The 20,666-nt window shown below is 46.9% G+C and overlaps 1 protein-coding gene across 4 annotated transcripts; it reads right to left on the bottom strand.

Annotated features, from left to right (window-relative positions):
* Window positions 1-3,819: 3,819 nt before the first annotated feature.
* On the bottom strand, window positions 3,820-19,327 carry MAFK (MAF bZIP transcription factor K). 4 transcript variants are annotated; one of them, XM_053365533.1, is made up of 3 exons: window positions 19,221-19,327; window positions 11,376-11,455; window positions 3,820-8,043 (listed from the first exon to the last, which is right to left on the bottom strand). In XM_053365533.1, the coding sequence occupies exons 2-3, from the start codon at window positions 11,409-11,411 to the stop codon at window positions 7,609-7,611; spliced, it is 471 nt and encodes a 156-aa protein (XP_053221508.1). In that variant the 5' UTR covers window positions 11,412-11,455; window positions 19,221-19,327; the 3' UTR covers window positions 3,820-7,608. The 4 variants fall into 4 exon arrangements, with proteins under 4 accessions (XP_053221508.1, XP_053221505.1, XP_053221506.1 ...); XM_053365530.1 differs by lacking the exon at window positions 19,221-19,327 and adding an exon at window positions 16,652-16,991; XM_053365531.1 differs by lacking the exon at window positions 19,221-19,327 and adding an exon at window positions 14,504-14,929.
* Between the last annotated feature and the right edge of the window lie 1,339 nt (window positions 19,328-20,666).

The following is a 20,666-nucleotide window of genomic DNA, read 5'->3' as shown; positions in this document are numbered from 1 at the left end:
GGAAGGCACGACCTGGGACTGGGAGGGATCAGCAAGCTGCCGGGAAGCCCCAAGGTTTGCAGAAGTACAAAGAAATCTTTGCAGGGAAAAGCTCAAAATATTCCAATGGAGTCAGAACTTCCTGAGCTCAGGCAAGCAAGACACTTTAATACAGTCGTACCTTGGCTCCCGAATGCCTTGGGAGTCGAAAGTTCCGGCTCCCGATCTAAACGCGGAAGTGAGTGTTCCGGTTTTTGAACGTCCTTTTGTAAGCCGAATATTAAAATACAATATCACTTAATGCTGGACACAGAGCAGAGTAACTGATGGATTTTGTTGTCAGGGTTTTAAGCGAGTTGCTACTGTTGCATCTTTTCCTAGACACCCTTGACACAACTAGGTAAAGGGACCCCTGACCATTAGGTCCAGTCATGGCCGACTCTGGGGTTGCGGCGCTCATCTTGCTTTATTGACCGAGGGAGCCGGCGTACAGCTTCCGGGTCATGTGGCCAGCATGACTAAGCCGCTTCTGGTGAACCAGAGCAGCGCACGGAAACGCCATTTACCTTCCCGCCAGAGCAGTACCTATTTATCTACTTGCACTCTGACGTGCTTTCGAACTGCTAGGTTGGCAGGAGCAGGGACTAAGCAACAGGAGCTCACCCTGTCGCGGGGATTTGAACAGCCGACCTTCTGATCGGCAAGTCCTAGGCTCTGTGGTTTAACCCACAGCGCCACCCGCGTCCCTCTTGACACAACTACTAGTGTTCTAATTAAGTGTGATTGACATCTCCTGCCCGGCAGCCTAAGGCTGCTAACAAATTAAAGCCCTTCAGGCTTTTCCCATTAGCTTTCTCCAGCCTTTCTCTTGCCTCCCCTAGGACGCGCCCTGTTCAATCAGGCCACAGGCCCATTGTCATCTCCAACAGCTTGTTCCCCACAGTTGCCAAGAGGAAGCTCACAGGCAGGGCTGGGGTGCAACGGCAATCTCCCCGCTTGTGCTCCCCAGCAGCTGTTGCTCTGAGGCACACCGTGGAGATGATCGCCGGAGAACTTGAAAGCTTGATAAGGAGGGCTAGTGTTTTAATTAGTCCTATGAAAGGCAGGATCGCCCCAACAGACTCTGCTACCTGCCAGCTTTTGTTCGTTTTGGTTAGACTACGCAAATGCAGAGTGGCGGCTGGATGCCCTCCTTCCATCAACTGCTGCTGCCAAACATTTTGCTCTGCTTTCCTTTCGGGCAACCCAAGACCTCCAGACACACAGCCCAGGCTTGTGCCCTGGGGAGGTCACTTTGGTGCTGCTAACACAGCAGTTTGACTTCATCCCTGGAGACACACTCCATAATCTTCCTGAGGCAGACTGATGTCAACCATCTAGGTCATGGGTAGGCAAACTAAGGCCCGGGGGCCGGATCTGGCCCAATCGCCTTCTCAATCCGGCCTGTGGACGGTCCAGGAATCAGTGTGTTTTTCCATGAGTAGAATGTGTCCTTTTATTTAAAATGCATCTCTGGGTTATTTGTTGGGCATAGGAATTTGTTCCTCCCCCTTTTCAAAATATAGTCCGGCCCCCACAAGGTCTGAGGGACAGTGGACCGGCCCCCTGCTGAAAAAGTTTGCTGCCCCTGATCTAGGTCTTTCATGTAGCTCTCCTGGGCTCTGTGTAAGCTGTAGGAAGGAAGGCATCCTGAGGTCCCAAAGCTTTGAACATACAGATCACAGACCAGGTCAAATCTGAAACCAGAAAATGCTTTATTGGAAAGGTACAAAAAAACAAAAACAAACCAAAAACCAGTCATTGCAGCTTAAAATTTACAGCAATAAATTAACATTGTGTTGTAATTTTTTTTTGTGTCAAGAGAAAAGTAGATTGGACACGCACGCACACACAGTGAATATGCCTTACGAAACAGGCACCCACATTACTTGATATATCAATAATTTATTTCATAATAAAAAAGCAGCGCACGAAAAATAAATATCGAAATGAAAATAATCAAGTAAAACCACAGAAGATAGAATGAACGGGTGACAAAAAAAAAAGACTTTCCTACAATTTTTCAAGGATGAGTGAAAATGGGGGAAGAAAAGCATTATGGTTGGCTATCAATGGGAAAACACTCCCGTGTTTATGGAGGTAGGGACACAAAACCTTAAAACATTAAAACCAAATAGTGGTAAAGCTTAAAAAGACTTGAAAAGGGAGGGGGAAGGGAAGGGCTTCACTTCTTGGCTTTAGGCCACTGGAGTAACCTGAATTCCCTTCTGATTTCTCACATGAAGAAGCCTCACTGCTGACTGCTCCAGTTACCCATTTCTCAAAAAGTTGCACATCCTTCACTGCAGGATTAAACAATCCAGCTTGTTAGCTTTCAAATATTGAAGCGTCATGCATTATGGCAGCCTTCCCTGACCTGCTGTCCTCCAGATGTTGTTAAGAGGACAACGCTGACCATCCCTGGCCATAAAGGGCTGGGGCTAATGGGATCTGGGAATACATGATGCAGATTGAGATGGCAGGCTTGCACCACCTGTGGGGAGGTCAATTTCTTTGATACTCCCCCATTTGTTTGTTTTTTTAAACTCCCCTGTGTGTAGTAAGCCAACATGGAAGGGAGAAAGGTTTAGCATGGTTTTCTCCCTCATGCGCAAGGTTACTGCAAGTGAGGAGTGTTCAGTGCATTCAAAATCATGATCCACCCCCCCTCCCATGGAACCTGGTACAGTCCAGAATGCTACCATCATGGTAGCCTACACAACAGCTCCAATACTGAGCAAGCCTTCCAAGAAAGGCAGTTGGTCTGGCTAAACAGCAGCAGGGATCGGAACAGCGTAACTGGCCGTTAGTGGACCGAAATTAGTCCATGGGATGTTTCATTCAGCCCAATCATCTGGCACTCTTGGACATGCTAGCATTAAGAGAGTTCAGCCCCAGTGGAAAACAAGGCAGACCCCAGAACCCCCAATGGCAAGTCATGCCCAATGTGGACATCATGCACAGCAATGGTGTCGTGCATGTTTCCGAGGCTCCTCTAACAGGTCCTGGAGACTGGATGGGCAAAGATGTGCCAGACCTAGCAGAAAACAGCTGGACTGTTAACCTCACATGAAGGTGAGCTGACACCGAGGCGGGAAGAGATACCCCAGGAGTCGAATTTGGGGCACCATTAAAGGCAGAACGGACAAATCTGACCACAAACCACAGGGCAGTTCCTTTGGAGGGGACACTGAGCTGGGCATGAGTCGCACCAACACTCAGAAAAGCCAAAGCATACACTGAACATCTTTTCATGTACGGAGAAACCAAGCTCAGGATGGTGGAAGCTGATGAGCAGAAAACATGAAGGGATGTTTCGTGTTTATAAGAAGTTGGCCTGCAATCCCTTGCTGCATGAATAACACACTTGAAAACACACACACACACACACACATCGCAGGTGGTGGTTTGCGCACATGGGTTGCATATTAACTCCCATGTTCAAGTGCCTTCCATGTAGGAATTGACTAAGTAGGCATATGCATGTAGGACACACATTCCTGCAGCGACTGATGGCACAATTTGCTCAGGTCTCCTGAACTTCCCATCCTTTTGGTGCACAGACTTTTGAGAGGAAAGTGTTTCCAATGGATATCTCTGGCTGCAGCCACAGGTGTCAAAAAAGTAGGTGAGAAATAAAACTAAACAAAGCTTTCAGATTCCTTCTGTCATATTCCTGACTCGTCAGAGAAAACTATCGGCTCTTTTCTCCTCCCCACTTTCTCTTGGAAGCAGACTTTTTTTTTAAATAAGAAAACGACAATATACCACACTAAAAAAGACAACAACGCAGACAATATCTTTTACAAAAAAATCTGTACGATAAAATGTATATAATTATGCATTTATTATATATATATCTATATATATTTATATATGTTTCTATAAGTGTGTCTCTCACATATTTCCACATGGTCCTTAAATGATATCCAATATGGATTACCTACCATGGCTATGGTAACGACAGCTTTAATAATGCCTTCGGCCTCTTGCTCCTGATCAAATTACAAAGGTACGTAGTCCTGGTGTTGGTTGGGTTGTTTGATGTCACTTTGCCCCACAGAAGCTGCTCTTAGTTCTCAAATTAGCGGCAGAGATCAGGCTGAGGTCACTCCCTCAGAGATTATCGTATTATCCACGGAAATTCTAGATGCTTCATGTGCCTGCAGACCACCTATGGAGGAAAAGGTTTTCTAGCAACTACCCTATGGGGAGAGTAAGCAGCAACTAGCTGGTGGTAAACACACAGCTGCTAAGAGCTAAACCCTAAGGCTGAAGCCTTAATTCCGCTGACTGCAAACACAGTTTCAGTTAGATTGTTGTTGGAGCGTCTCCTACCAGTTTCTTTTCTAAAATCAGCAATTGCTTGCCTGCACCTCTGGCCCACTTTCCTAGAACTGAGGGAGGCAGGTGATTACTCAGTTGCAAAGAAACACTACTCAAGAAAATGTCTGTCTCTGTTCTTATTCTGAAAGGAAACCCCATGAAACACATTCAAGGAAACCCAAGAGCTGCACATCTATGGGACTCTAGCCCTGTATGGGGGTCAACTGGGCACAGCCTGTACAGAACAATTTCTGGAGTCAACGTAGGAGCTCCTATTGGTGATGCCCTTCGTATGGCAGCTTTTGAGCAAGTCTAGTCTTTCGTTATCTCTATGATGAAACAGAGGTTAACACTATTCTCTCGTTTTCAGGGTTCTGGCTATGACAGTGAGCCTGTGGCCATACATATGTGGTTGAGCACCATTTCCCATCTGCCCCAGCCAACAAGGCTACGAGTGAGGGATTGTGGGAGCTGTAGTCCTGCAACATCTGGAGGGCCACAAATTCCGCATTGCTCAGCTATGAGATGGTCCTGAGCTGTGCGCAGCGGTTTCCTTCTCGAGAATAAATTCTGGGGTGGGGCAGGGGGAGGTTATGAAGCATCCTGGCATCCTTAAGCCCACAATGGCCAGCCTTATTTGTTTTCCAAAGCTCCAACAGTGCAAATTATCTAAAACCTTTCTCTGCTTTAAGAACTCGAGAAGCTTGCAGAGATCCAGGGCATTTTCCAAAATAATTTTTTACAGGAAATAAGAGCAATATTGTGTGATTTTTTTTTCTTCCTCAACCTTTGCTGAGGGGGTCAAAAAAGGCATGGGTTAAAACACAGGACATCAGCTTGGCTTCTAGAGGGTAATGTGAGGCCTGGAAAGAAATGAGGTAATCCTAAAAAAAAGTCACATCTCAAGACTCAGAAAATAAGCCACCAGAACAGTGGGCTGGTAGGAATTTAAGTCTTGAATAGATGACTTGGTTTTTGTTTTATTTTCCTTGCGGGTGCTGCAAGTGTGCAACCCTGCTAACTCTTATTGAGTGTAGACACAGTAGGTGTTAGCGGCAGTGTTGGTAAAGGATCTGCCCTGTACATGCACCCAACTGCCATGGGCGATATACCATCCGTGTTCCTAACTCCACTAAAGGGAGTGTGGTTTCTGCTTACCACCATCAATGATAATGTCAAGCAGTGGTGTGTCAGGCAGAGTATCACTCCTGCAGCAGCAAATGCACACATAGAGTAAGAGTAAAGTTGGAATTGGCTATCTGGGAACACACACAAGGTTTAAATCGCCACCAGCATCTTCACTGGCCCGCCCTGGTTCAAATCCACGTCACAGATTGCCCCACCGGCAATATGCAATGGTTCAGCTCTGTTTTCGAAGTTCTCCAGCCCTGTTATCAATATACAGAGTGGTGCATAATGTGCAAAACAGAGCTTCTTCCCTGTAAAAGGATGCCATCCTCCAAAAGGAGCAAGTCAGGGAGAAATTCCAGGGTAGCTTTTTTATTCTGGTAAGCTTACTTGGGGCTTATGTGTCGAGTATCTGGTGAGGAGGCAGCATTCAAAAGGTCCTATCTTACACCAGCAGTCTAAAATGGTGCAGGCCATCTAAAGTGTTGCCACATGGGGCATTTTGGCTCCAAGCCTCAGGGTCCTCCCTCTTTTTATTTGGGAACCTTAAAGGAGTACCTTTTGCTAAGGAAGAGGAAGATTACTTGTCTTGCAGGCACAGCTTAAATCAACTTGTACGAGGTCCTTCCTTTTCATTTAATCCGAAAACCTGTTGCTTTTCCTTACTTCCTTGGATTTTACAAACTCATTTACAAACTTTAACTCCTCTCTTTCCCCACTAAATTCAAAAATCTCTGCTTTCCTCTCCCTCCACTCTTCCACCCCACCTCCCAAGTCCTCTTCTGCCCTCCCCACCACGAACCAATCAGCTCTAATCCTTCCTGTCTCAGATCCACGAAACACATTTCTCCACCCATCCCCTGTCCCAACTTTGCAATTACTTGAGAAAGAAACCTTCTTGCATTTTCAAACCTTCTTGCATTCCTTGGCAACATTTCATCTATGCCCTGGTCTTGAGATTATCTCCAAGGATCTGTTCCCTTGTAGATATTTACATCTACTAGGCAGCTCGTCCAAGAACACTGCTCTTTGTTTTCATCACTCACTCATCTTTGCCATATGTTGTCTTTTGACATTAAAGAGCACCAAAAAGAGCTCTTGTGAAGTCAGAAAGAGGTTATGTTAAGGCTTTGTGTTGATGTCACACTTGTTTCTGTCTCTTACGTGAAACTTTCTTGTCTTCTCCTGCATGCTTCTGCTTTACAGGCCTTTTAGCAGACCCTGTAAGAGAACACCTTGTCAGAGCACGGGCTTCCTGCCGTTAACAGTATCTCTCTCTTTTTTACAGCCCACCCACATCCCCACACTCTTAACACTTTCCCATTTCCTTTTCTCTGCAGCGTTGTTCAGTCTAGATCTAATAGTTATTGTTATGAGAAAGAGAGAGAAAGCAAGAGAGAGAGAGAGAGAGAATATTGATTTAGAAGTAACAAGACTACATTTTTAAAAAGACATCTGACTCACAGGCACATTGTGGGGAAGTAGCTAGAGAGACATTTTTGCATTGTAGATACTGCTCTGTTTGCTAAGCCACACGGCAAAGGGAAGGGGAGATAACCACACCAAAGGTGGAAATTCACCTGTAAAGGTGTTTCCATAACTGGAGAGATAAGACATTGTTCTATGACATTCTGATGAACTCTCAGCATAAGCTGCTCCAGAGCCAATTGCCCATTCTGTGACTGACATAAAGCTGACTACGATCGGACATATATTTTTTTTCTGAAAGAAGGAAGAGGCTGTTCTTCATTTATTCAACTTGCCTGTCAATTCTGCCAGGCCATCCGTTTCTGAGTGGTTCAGTTTCACTCCAAAATGTTCTGGAGAATACCCTGATGTCTTCTCTCGACTGGGGAACTGCCTTGGACTTAAAGAGGCTGTGAGGAGGAGTTGTGCAAGACCCCTCGTGCAATACCTACTACTTGATATGGCATTCCCATTTCAGCCACAAGCAGCTTGACAGAACCTGAAGTGCCCAGCAAGAACAGCCCATTAGTTTCCCCCTTTGCAGAGTCCACTTGGTAGCTTTGGGGGAGAAAATGGATTGCTGATCTTTCAGGAAGGCAGGCTCCTAAACCCATCAACAAGATCCTACTCTCCCTTCCAAAAGGGCTGCTAGTTCTGCCACTTTGGACACTAGGAGGCTGCTGAAAATGGCACAGAAACAGACGAGATTTCTGCCGACTTCACGATGGTGATGACGCTGGTGGCAGCAACTTTGGTCGGAGTGATGGGCCCCCGGGCGACGGTGCGGGCAAAGGTCTGCAGCGCCTCGTACTTGGAGCGCAGGGCGTCCAGCTCTAGCTTCATGCTGCTGTTTTCCCGGGCGAGCTTCTCCACCTCCTGCTGCAGCTCCACCCGCTGCCTCTCCAGCTCCTCCTTCTGCGTCACACGCTTGATGCGGCAGCTGGCGGCGTAGCCCCGGTTCTTAAGCGTGCGCCGCCGCTGCTTCAGGCGGATGACCTCCTCTTTTGTCAGACCTCTCAAGTGCTGGTTCAGCTCCCGCACAGACATCGACACGAGTTCATCGTCACTGAGCACCGGGGCGTTCTCTCCCGACTCCTCCTTGACCTGCAGACACCAATGTCACAAAGGCAACTTATGGATCACAGAATCATAGAATGGGAAGGGACCACAAGGGCCATCTAGCTCAACCTCCTAGTGTGGAGGAATCTGTTGCCCAACATGGGGCTCGAACCCACGACCCTGAGGTTAAGAGTCTTGTGCTCTACTGACTGAGCTATCCCAGGTCTAACCATCGCTCAGCCTTGCTATCCTGTACGCCTCGGTAACTTCCTGATTATTTGCTATCATATCTGGAACTGCCCTTGAAGGCTGTACAATTAGTTCCAAATACTGCTGCCCCTCTTCTGACCAAGATGAGCTGACAAAACCGACTTGTTTTGCACTGGCTTCCAGCAGGTCTCTGGGCTAAAATCAAAGTGTGGGCTTTGATTTCTATAAGTCTAAACTGTTTGGGTCCAAAGTATCTCAGGGAATGCCTTCTCCCGTGCGAAGATATACGAGAGCAGGAAGGAGGCACGTTGGGTTTTAGTGGTCAATCTCTGGGTCACTTAATCTCTTGGCCTCAGTTTTCCTCACGTGTAATGATTGGAATAGTAATTGGCTGCCTCTGACCACTTCTTTGTGAATCTCTACTACCCAGTTTCAGAGTTCTGCGTCAGAATTCCTCATCTGCAGGAACTCAGATGGAGAATTCTACTTGAAATCTGCAGATGATCCAGTGAGTGGCACTTGGTGCAGAGTAGTTTCTACCCAAGTCAACATTTACACCTGACTCTTCCCTCTGAGTCCAAAGCATTATTCACAAGAATCATTCATCATTTATAAAAAAAACCTGAACCAACATGGTTAAAAGTTATGGTAATGTATTATTTCACAACAATTAGCAGTATAATTCAGTTTTTATAATTCAGATATGTGGCAGTAACTTTTCTTTTTCTGCTGCTGTGATAAAGTTAGTGCTTTTAAAAATACCTGACCAGTATTTGATCTGCTTAATTGACCAAATCCTTTCCACCTCTCACAGAATCATAGGGTTGAAAGGGACCCCAAAAGACACCTAGTCTATCCCCCTGCAATGCAGAATCACAGCTAAAGAATCCATAACAGGTGGCCATCCAACCTCTGTTCAAAAACCTTCACCACCTTCGGAGGGAGTCTGTCCCACTGTTGAACAGCTATTTAAATCAGTCAAATGCTCAACTGCAGTATGTAAATAAATTAATATTGGCTATCTGTTTGCTTCTGGGCCCAATTGACAGTGCTGATGTTAACTTTTAAAAGCTCTAAATGCCTTGGGAGCCAAATATCTTATGAACTGAGTCTTCCCACATAGGTTATGATATTCTGCTAAAGCCCTTCTCTAGGTAGCTCCTTTAGCAACAAATGACAGGGTCTTCTCAGCAGTGAACCCATCATGTCCCCCCCGCCCCCCCAAAGCCCATTTATCACCTATGCTGAAATGAAATGTAATAGCCATTTTAAGAGCTATCACATGGAAGAGGGAGTATGCTTGTTTTCTCCTGCTCTGGAGGGTAGGACTTGAACCAATGGTTTCAAGTAACAAGAAAAGAGATTCCGACTAAGCTTACTGACAGAAAAACTTTCTGACAGCAAGAACTGTTTGAGAGTGGAACAGACTCATATGAGAGGTGTACTCTCCTTCCTTGGAGATTTTTAAGCAAAGGTGGATGGCCAGCTGTCATGGATGCTTTAGCTGAGTTAGACTAGATGATTCCAGTTCTAAGATTCTATGATCCCATGCTCAGTCTTATTCTGGGGGCAGCCCCCTCCCAACCACCCAGGTATTGTGAATTTGATGGATTTTTAAAAAAATAAAATGGATTTCCTGTGTAAAGGACCATGTTGATATATTTTAAGAAATGTCAGTGTTTCATGGGCTGAGTGTTCAGTCACTCCAGGTACCACATTTGGGTTGGACTAATAAAAGTATGCCGCCCTCATAAGGGATTTTGGAATTTTTCCAATGGGCCAATGATTTTTGCCCACTTCCCACAGCGGCATGAGGACATCCTGCTAGCTGGAGGGCAGGAAGCAGCAGAGTGGCTCCTTCCTTCCTCTCCACAAGCCACGTCAACCTCAGGATGTTGTACCTCAGAAGGGCTTCCCATGTCCCTCTTCCACGAGGAATGGAAAGGGAAATGACTCAGATGATTATGCACGGAAATTCATGGCCATATGAAGACATCCAGGAAATCTGTTACAGGACCTGAGCGTATGAAGCCGTTTAACACAGAATCAGACCGTGAGTCCATCTAGTCTGAGCTGGTTGACAGCAGATCAACTGGGCATCAGGTAGACGTGCTTTCTAGCCCACTAACCAAAATCCTTTTTAACTAGAGATGCAGGGGGTTGAATATGGAAACCTGTGCCTTGCAAAGATGCACCCTTCCACCACACTATGGTCCCCAGCCTGTGAGTGTGGCATGAATTTTCCTGCAAGATTCCATGAACTGCGTAAAACTTCACTTCAGCTCAGGTCCAGATACAGAATATTGTCCTCGTCTCCAGCAAGTTAGACATAGGTATCCTTGGTTTCTCTTTAAAAAGCGATGAAGAAAAACTCTCTTCTGAAGGAAAGCTGTAGCACTGCGTTATCGGCAGGCTAAAGAATTTGGCACTGAACAATGTATTTTAAAGAATTACCGCTGGGGAAGGTGGTAATTTAGAACAGGGAACCTGTGACGCCCCACAGGATGGAGTTTAGCTCACATCAGTGCCAGGCAGCATAGCCCAATGGTCAGGGACTCTGGAAGTTGCAGTGCAACAATACCTGGAGGTCTACAAGTTCCCCGCTTGTGATTTAGGAGATCTGCCACCATGAAAACAATTTTCATATAGAGCACACACAGACTTTTTTTTTAAAATAAAAGCCTTGTGTCCCACATTCTGTTTAACAAATGCTAGCCAGATGCCTCTGAAACAGCCTTCCCCAACCTACTGCTTGCCAGATGTTTTGGATTACAGTTCCTCCAACCAGCACAGACAATGGTCTGTTGCAACCCAGGAGTTGCAACCTGGAATGCAAGGATGGCACTAAGTTAGGGAAGGCTGCTCTGGGAGTTCACAAGCAAGGTATGAAGACAATGGGCACCTGCAGCATCTGGCACACAGAGGTATATTGCCTCTGGCCATGGAGGAGGTTCCAGGAACATGTCTCAGTTTTCCTTAAAAAGCCATCTATGCTTTATATCAGAATGGGGTGGGGGGAGAGCCTGTGGTCCTCCGGATGTTGCTGGAGTATAACTCCCAGCATCCCTGACCATTTGCCATCCTGGCTGGGGCTGATGATAGCTAGAGTCCAGCAACACCTGCAGGGTTGCAAGTTCCACTTCCCCATTTTATGCCACTTTACTTACCTTTAATGTTTTGTTTGGTTTTGGATTAGTCGTCATAACCTGGGTACGGTCACCTGGACAGAACTGCTCAGAAATTGCAACTAGATGGGAAGAGAAAAAGGGGAGAGAGAGAGAGAGGCAACAGGTTTAGAGAAAGGAAACAGACCCAGAAAAGACATTTTAAATGGGACATTTCCCCCACCACATTCATATGCTGCATTTCGATTCAGAGAACGTCACATATCTTTTATATGTCAAATCTATTTAAGGCAATGCTCCTCCATTATTTTTTGAACTCTTTCCCTTGTCTTTGAACCTATGCTCATTTCCGGAACCACGTAAGCCAGCTCGCCAACCGCTGAGCCCACAAGAGAGCATACGGATATACAGGCTCCTAAGGTATGTGTGGATGGATGTGTGCCACCAAAAGACCGGGGCCAATTATCCAACAGTGGTATTAGAAAAGGCATAAATTCAAGGAGACCTTATTCGAGACCTCATCCTAGAACCACTTGTGGGGAAACATCATTAGGAGAATGCTGTGCTCTTCCTGGGCTTCCCAATTCGGGCCGGGGTGGATGAGCATTGTAGATGTGTCAGGCTGAGATCCTGCTGTATCAGAGAAGTGCTAGGCAAGGGGGGGGGGGTACACAATCAGCGGTGAAAACAGAATCCCCTAGTTGCTCAGTTTCATTCAGGAGATCTTTAAAGGCCAGAAAGCACCTCCTGATCTGTTGTGGCTTATCGGTATGGCTGGCTTCCCTGTCACTTTTCTCAACACCAGAATGAGTGGGGATGGGGATGGCACAGGCTCAATCTCTGCCTGATGCCCCCCACTTGTAAGTTTAAAACCCACTGTAGTCTTGCGTCATTCCATAGCAAACACAAACTTAGTCTCATTGATCTGCACTGCCTTCGGTTAGGGGACAATCAGTTTGGGGCTGGGAAAGCTCTTTCTTCTGTACCACTCCTGGAACTCTGTACTTCCTCCCTCTGTTGCCCCACAACCCCAACATGAAATGAAAACTGCTGCCTTAAAGAGAATAAATTAACAAAACTAGCCTTTTTACAATATAAGACGCAGGATGTGGGGAGGGAGAACTGAAGCAACATCATGCCCTACCCTGGCCATCAGTAGCCATTTCTGCTAGTTGGGGCACTGAGTGGAGCTACTAGAACTTCTAACTCTCAAGTTGTCCCTGATTTCCTCCTCCCTCCCAATCCATTTTCCTTATGTGAGGTGTCTTTTTAGATTACTAAAAAATACACTAAAATATTAAAACCAATCCCTGCCCCCAGGTCTGCAATCTGTAAGTCACGCTAGGGAGCTTTTCCTCAATTGAAGAGCAGGATACAAATTATTTAAATAAATGAGATAAACAGGTCTATGATTTCAGTCTCACCTATGTTATTACAGGCAAAGACAGGGATTCCCCATTCTCAGTGATCCTATCAGACATCACAGGCATGCAACCAGAGCTCATTTAAAGAAAGAAGCAGCACTGATTATACAGGGTGAGTCCTTTAATAGAGGCCCCGTGGATACAGAGTACACATGTTCCATTGGGCCTCTTTTAAAAGACTCACCCTGTATGTGTGTCTAAGAACTTGCATACAGACCCCTGGGTATGTAACACTGGACCTTCCTTGTTGAATAGGCATTCTCTGTGTGTTCATGTTACGCATGAGAGCCCAACATAGAGCTAGTTGCCAGCATTTGCTAGACAAAGAAATTATCAATATCTCAGATTGTACATATATAGGAACATAGGAAGCTACCTTCTGTCTAGCTCAGTATTGTCTACACTGACAGGCAGCAGCTGTCCAGAGTTTCAGACAGGAGACATTCCTTGCCTTATCTGGAGATGCTGGGGACTGGACCTGGGACCTTTCGCAAGCACTTCAGCGCTGAGCTACGACCCTTCCCTATTAGAAAACCACTTTATACAGATTCAGGGCCACTGGTCGACATAGCCTAGTGTTGTCTGTCCTAATGGGCAGCAGCTCTCCAATGCTCCCACCTTTTCTAGTCTTGCAACCACAAATCATTTTAGGTACAGTGCCAGGGTTGGATCTGAGTTCCTCTTCCTGCCTGAAAAAGATGCGCTCTGCCACTAAGGTGCTTTGTGCCTGAAGGCATGAAACCCAAACAAAATCTGGGGTGATGTTTTTGGCTGTTAGGCTAGGGAAGGATTGTGGAATAACAAACCAGAACACCCGATAGGACCGAACACAACAGCGGCTTAATCCACACTCAGAAAGAAATCAGAGTGGCAAGATGGGAGAAGATGAGAAAGCAGCCCGAGTTAGACATCATTTCTGTCCAGGATTTTCATGTAATTACCAAGTTATTGAGGTAGGGAAGAGCTCCTCCATCCCTACCTCCCGTCTCCCACACCACTGTGTCCACAGGCCTACAAAGACTTTAGACCCAAATTTTATCAATTTGCTTATCCTGGATTCCAGCATTTCATGATGCCAATCTAATTCTCCCCCCCCCCACGGTTTAAGTGAGGGGGTTTCTAAATTTGGAACAGTTCCTTATCTGTTTGTCTGGGCTCCGTTTGTTCAGTAAAGCTAACCTTTTCTTCCCCAATCTCAAAAGCTCTAGCCGATTGCTATTTTCTCTGTACAGTTTTTGAAAAACCATGCAATAGTATCTTGGAAATCTGCACAAATTTATTACAATCACAGAATCAGGGTTAGCAGATAGCAGAAACACGGAATATGTTTTTTCCCCCAATTAAAAAAACAACACACACAAACTTTTACTTAAGACATCTCACCACCCCACACGAAGGTCACCTAAAAGCTAAGGGACGATAACCTCTGGCCTTAGTCCCCACCCTGCTAAAGATTTCAACAGTGCAAGTAGAAAAGTGAACAAACCTCTGCCCACCACCACCTGTAAGCCTCCCAAATCTCAAGGCAGACAAACAAACCACACAGGAAAAAATCACAAGACAGGTGGAACAGGTTGCAAAAGAGAAAGAGAAAAATGCAACGTTCTCCTCACTTTGTGGGGTTCTCTCGCCCTAAGGCTGAGGGAGGGGGTGCCCTTCTGATCTTCCCCGCTGTGTGGAAATGTGGCACACAGCAGCGACGCCTCCTCCCCACTCGCCCTGAGGACGGCTGCCCTTCACTCTCACCTCAGGTACACTTTGCAAACTACACCCCTTCAATCGGCACAGGAGAGGCAGTCTGCCTGTCTAGACCTCGGCGGCAGAGCCTCCACCTGCATCGCGCAGCACAGATGGATGACACAGTTGGAGCGCCTGTAGGAGAAGGGGGAGAGGGCAATGCAGCTGTGACATCACAGCAGCTTCCTTCTCCCCTGCCAGCCTGGGCCAGGGGAGCAGAGGGTCTGGGCGCTCAGGGCTGTCGCGCCTAGCAAGCATAGGCGGCTTTCGGAAGCTGCAGCGCCGGGCGTAAGGAACCTTAGAAGACAGTCTGGACCGAGTTCTCCCTTCTCCCCTACAAGCTCCCTTCCGGAGAAGGAAAACTTGTCTCCATCCACCTCTACATCGTGTCACACGTTCTAATCATTCATTTTTTTTTTAAAAAGGATACTCAGCTAAAGCATCCCAAGCATGATTCCCTTCCGATAGTTGCCATGGTGACCTTGGGAAAGTAGCCAACCCCGAGACGGTAACCATGGAAACAAGAGAAGCCCAAAAGCAAATCATGACTTGGGGTCATCTCTGTGCAAAGACGCTGGGAGGACAAAGGGAGAGTCAACAAACTCAATTCGTTTCAGGACACTCTTTCCCGCCCCCCTAGAGAAAGTGAAAGGGGGAAGTCCAGCAGGCTGAATGGAGGAATTTGAGCAGGGGCGGGGCGGGGGGGCCCGGTCTGGCTCAGCCACAAATGCTTCTCCCTTCACTTGTGGTGATCAACACAGTTCAGCTTCACGTGACATGCGCGCAAAATTGAAAACGAGAGAAGGGATTGCTGCTGTGGAAGTGAAAACATTCCCTTTCAGGGGCCCTGCACTTCTTGGGGACATAGCGGATTTGCACCAAGTCAGATCACTGTGTCCGTCTAGCTCTGCACTCTTGGCCCTGCCTGGCAGCAGCTCTCCAGGGTTTCAGGTGGGGGTCTCTGCCAGCCCTGCCTGGAGATGCCAGGAACTGAACATGCAAAGCAGGTGCTCAGCGATGGCCTAGCCTCTCTCCTCCAAAAACTCCCACTGAACTACGGCCATGCTTCTTTAAAGAAACAGACATGGAACAGTGTGATACAGAAGTTCCTAAAATGGTCCACTGACCACCAGTGATCCGTAAGCGTTATTCAGCTGATCCACTGCATGTCTGCAAAAATGCATTTAAAATCGCACATCATCTAGCACAGCGCATTGCAATTACTACAGCAGTCAGAAAAATCATTAAGTGGTCCCCCAAAACCCTCAGCAATTTCCAAGTAGTCCATACAGGGAAAAGTTTGGAAGTCGCTGGTGTAATACAATAAAGAAAAGTACCTCTGAGTAGATACAGAGTGCCTTCCCCTCACTGCTAAGCAACCACACCTTGCAGTTAAAACAGGGAGGCATCGTTTGAGAGTCTGGACACCTGCTAGAAATCAAGCACAGCTCCCGGTAATCCTGGGTAGCAGTGTGGGAATGCAGCCCAAATATTTTAAAACTCTGAAAGTCTGTAGGTGCTTACAGAGGCCCTTCCGCGTCGTTGGTCAACTCTGTGCTGATACATTGAATGTGACCATATTTGCGAATCCCTGTAGGAAGTGGAAAGACGAACAGGACTGACGAAACTAGTAGGCGATGATACAGATCCATTACTAAGGTAGCCAAGGTGTGTGAGGCAAATGAGGACAGAATGAAGAAGATGCAAGGAAAGGGAAGGACTCAACAGGCTGAGGAATTATGGGATATATTTTAGGAAGTGGAGGGAACTGTTATTTCTACAGCAGCATCCATATAACTCAAGCACCGAGTGCAGTAGCAGTGTCCTAAGCTTGATGTCAGCCAGGGCTGCCGAGGTACCTAGAATTCATGTCTTCTTGGAATGAGAAGCAGGGGGCAAAGGCAAGGACTGCCTAACGAAAGTGGGTACTGAAGGGCAAGAGAATCGGAGGATCCCACACACAGGGAGGCTGCAGGGGGGTTCTAGGCCTCAGGATCTCCCAGAGAGAAGAGCAGGAGGCTTTGGAGGGCAGCTGAGAGCGGTTAAAAGCCAGAGGAGTGAAAATCACAGGCAAGCCACATAACGGGAAATGAGAAAAGGTGGGGCGAGGCAGTAGAGAGCTTTGCAGAGAGCTGGAAAGGAGCCCAGCAGCGTTACCTTGGATTTGCAGAGCCCTTCCCAAGCCCTTGCTCATTTCTGTGCAGCTCTCCTCTCCCGCCCTCATGTTTGGACTTTGCCGTGCACCACGGAAGCCTCCTTGCCGCTGCCCCGGGCACCTCCCGTGTGGAAGGCAGGTTGTGCAGGCAGGAGAGGCATGAAGGCAGGAACTCCGCAGGGTCTCTCTTTCTCCTCCCGCCAAAGGTTTTCGGTGAGAAAGTCAAGGAAGCAGAGCGGGGATGTGGCGGGAAGAAAACAAGCTCAGTTCCCTTCCCTGTGTGTGTACACATACACACACACAGCATGCCTTAGGCCATGCATCCCTTTGGTGCCATAGCTATGCAATGAGTCACCAGCTGTTTACAGAGTGGGAGAAAGCTCACATTCCCACAGAACCAGAAACACTTCCTCCTCCTCCTCCCTGCCTCCCCACCCCAACCCCTATAAGGAGAGGCATACACTGGAGTCTTCCTGTACTTGGCAGGGCTCTACCAGAAAAGGGAAGCAGAAAAAAAAGTGAGAGAAAGGGAAGGAGGGAGGGAGAGAAAGCCACATCCCACTAGCAGACACAAAAAGGCTTTTGATCCTGGACCTGGAAATATTCAAAGCACTTCTCCCCTCCCTTCTGCCAGCTGATGGGAAGGCTAACCCCAAGCATGCTCAGAGATGGGAGGAAGGAGCAGGACTGGGGAAGTCCAAAGGCTGAGAGTTGCTGCTCTTCCATCTGCCCACCCAACCAGCTGCTATTTTTGAGAACGCCCTTCGACTTCCTCCCGCCTTCAGGTCACCTGCTGCATCTTTATGTCTCCTGCTTTTGCTGCTGCACCAGAATCTCACATTTGGTATGTATGTGTGCATGGATGGATGGATTGCATGAGGCAGCAGCAGGGATGTGCAGCACTTTGGTTGCATCTCTACAGGGCAGAAATAAGAACCTAAGAAGAGCCTGATGAATCAGGCCAATGGCCTACCTAGTCCAGCATCTCACAGTGGCCAAACGATGCCTTTGGGAAACCCTCAGCAGAGCCACAACCACAAGAGCCGGCTCCCCTCCTGCAGTTTCCAGCAACTGGTATTGCAAAGCACTGCTGCCTCTGACTGTGGAGGCAGAACAGAGTCACCATGGAGAGCAGCCATTGATAGCCTTCTCCACGAATTTGAAGCCATCTAAGTTGGTGGCCCTCACCGTCTCCTGCAGGAGTGAGTTTTATAGTTTTAACAATGTGCTGGCTGAAAGACTTAAAACTCTCCCAGATCTTCCAACATTCAGCTTCACTGGATGCTTATGATTTCTACTGTTATGAGAATGGGAGAAAAACTTGTCTGTCTGTCTGTCTGTCTGTCTGTCTGTCTGTCTGTCTGTCTATCTATCTATCTATCTATCTATCTATCTATCTATCTATCTAATTTTATTAACTTCAGGGGGAGATGGGAATCTCAGACCTATCTCTCCCAATTGAATTATACTAAATCTCTCCCAATTGCTCATTTTCATTTCCCCACACTATGGAAAATCCTGACTAGCTGTAGCCCCCAAACACTGGCTTCCGCCCATTAGTACCCACTATGGAAACATCTAATGATCATCACTGACCACCAAGAGCACAACAGTAAACTGTTATTAATTCCGATAGTCCTTAATATGTGACATTATTCTACATTGCTCATTATGTTCTCAGAACATCCTCTACGAAGCTCAGCCAAGAGACAGCAACTTATCACAGACGATTCAGGACACTTAATGGCTGTGTGGAAATTTGAACCCGGCTCTCCCACATCCATGCTCAATGCTACGAATTTCCACTTAGCAAGTGTAACTATTGCAAGTCATTACAGTCATGATTGGCCATGAAAACCAAGAGGAGTTAACCAAATGTGACAGCATGCCATGAGCTTTATAACTGCTGTCAAAAGGAAATGGTCAAAACAAATACAGCATTGCAAGCCTGGAAACATCCAGGATACTTCCCCTAACCCCACTGTCTTGCTCCTCAACCTGATCAAAAGCCGTCATCAGGGATGTAAAAAGAGAGAGAGAGAGAGAGCTGTGCACTTCTTTCTGCTACTCTCAACAACCAGGGACCTGCTCCTGGCCACCATATTGACAGACATGTTTGAGGAAAATAGAATGGTCACTATAAGCACACCAGAAAAAGCAAAACATGCTGAAATAGTTACCTGCAGTGGGTAATTTATTATTATTTTTAAAGCTGCAGGCAAGCAGTATTGCAGAAATGCTTCTGGTGCTCTGAGACTGGAGAGCAGAAGATAAGCACAACTCCGGCTTCTGCTATCAGGCCGGGGAACCCAGGGCCACTGAGAAGCTTCTTCCCAGGAAGAATATTAAGGCAATGGGGAGACCAACCTGGCCCCTCCCTGCCTGAGTAGACATGCTGTTCCAGCCACTGGTTGCCCCAGGGAGTGCAGAAGCAATCAAGGGCCACTCTGGAGTCTGGTCCCCTCCACTGGCTGAAGGACCAAGAGCCACCCATTGCTATTCAGGCAACACCACCAACAAAGGAAGAACAACCTGGCCCCAGGTAGGTCTAAGTGCTCTCCAAGAGCTCACCTTGAAAAGCTCCTCTCCCTCCAGTCCCTTTCCTTGGTGCCTCCTGCTCTTTTAGTCTAGCCACTTTGGGAGACAGCACTTATCTAAAAAGCGGGATAAGAAATATAGTAAATAAATGAGATAATGCTGGATAACTCCAGGGCAGCTGGGCAGGAAGGAGGCTGGAAAAATTAAAATGTGCCGTGGTGCTTCAGAGGCTCATTCCAGCACATGAAAAGCTGGTGCTGCTTATAAGCACCAATAAATCATTTTGGCCATCCAGTTCTCTCTCTTAGCGGAAGCCAGCTTTTTATCAACAAGTCAACCTGCATGTGTGGTCTGAATGAGGCTGCTGGAGCCACGAACGCCAACTGTTCTCTTCTCCAGTGCAATTATTGCCTCAGCCTGCACGGGTAACTCACTCAAGATTGCCAAGGTACATTCCCTTGCCTGTGAGTAAGGATGAAAAAACTCCTTCAGGCTGCCTTCATTTATTTATTTTATTGTGTTTATTACATTTATATACCACCTTTATATTCCAAGGATCTCAAGGTGGTGCACACAATTCTCCTCCTCCCCATTTCATCCTCACAACAACCCTGTGAAGTAAAAAGGTAAAGGTACCCCTGCCCGTACGGGCCAGTCTTGACAGACTCTGGGGTTGTGCGCCCATCTCACTTAAGAGGCCGGGGGCCAGCGCTGTCCGGAGACACTTCCGGGTCACGTGGCCAGTGTGACATCGCTGCTCTGGCGAGCCAGAGCTGCACACGGAAACGCCGTTTACCTTCCCGCTAGAAAGCGGTCCCTATTTATCTACTTGCACCCGGAGGTGCTTTCGAACTGCTAGGTTGGCAGGCGCTGGGACCGAGCAACAGGAGCGCACCCCGTCGCGGGGATTTGAACCGCCGACCTTTTGATCGGCAAGCCCTAGGCGCTGAGGCTTTTACCCACAGCGCCACCCGCGTCCCATTTACCCTGTGAAGTAGGTTAGGGTAAAAAGATGGTGACTGGCACAAGGTCACCCAGTGAGTTTCATGGCTTAGAGGGGATTCAAACCCTGCTCTCCCAGGTAGTAGTTCAACATTCTAACCATTACACCACATTGGCTCGTCTCAGCTTCTGGTGTTTCTTAGGCTTATACAGGAAAATGCTCCCCCGTTCTATCAATCCATACTTAAAATAGGTTCCCAAGATCCTGCCTAGGGTGGCTAACTTTTTTTATAAAAAAAATATGACTCCAGGAAGCAGCCAGAGAAATTTATTAAATTATTATTATCAAAATAATGTATATACCATCTTTCATTTTGAGAAGAAAAAACAAGGCAGTTTGCAAACAAGTAAAAGCCAACAGCAAAATCACAAGTAAAAGCCAACAGCAAAAAAATAAAATAAAAAAATACACATTATAAAAATATAGCTACCCATAATCAAAATACACAGTATAAAATTTCATCGACAACATTAAAA

This window comes from Podarcis raffonei, chromosome 14 (genome assembly GCF_027172205.1).
Source record: "Podarcis raffonei isolate rPodRaf1 chromosome 14, rPodRaf1.pri, whole genome shotgun sequence".
Taxonomy (NCBI): Eukaryota; Metazoa; Chordata; class Lepidosauria; order Squamata; family Lacertidae; genus Podarcis; species Podarcis raffonei.
The sequence above is the reverse complement of the archived record's forward strand: the minus strand, read 5'-3'. Positions and strand labels throughout refer to the sequence as shown.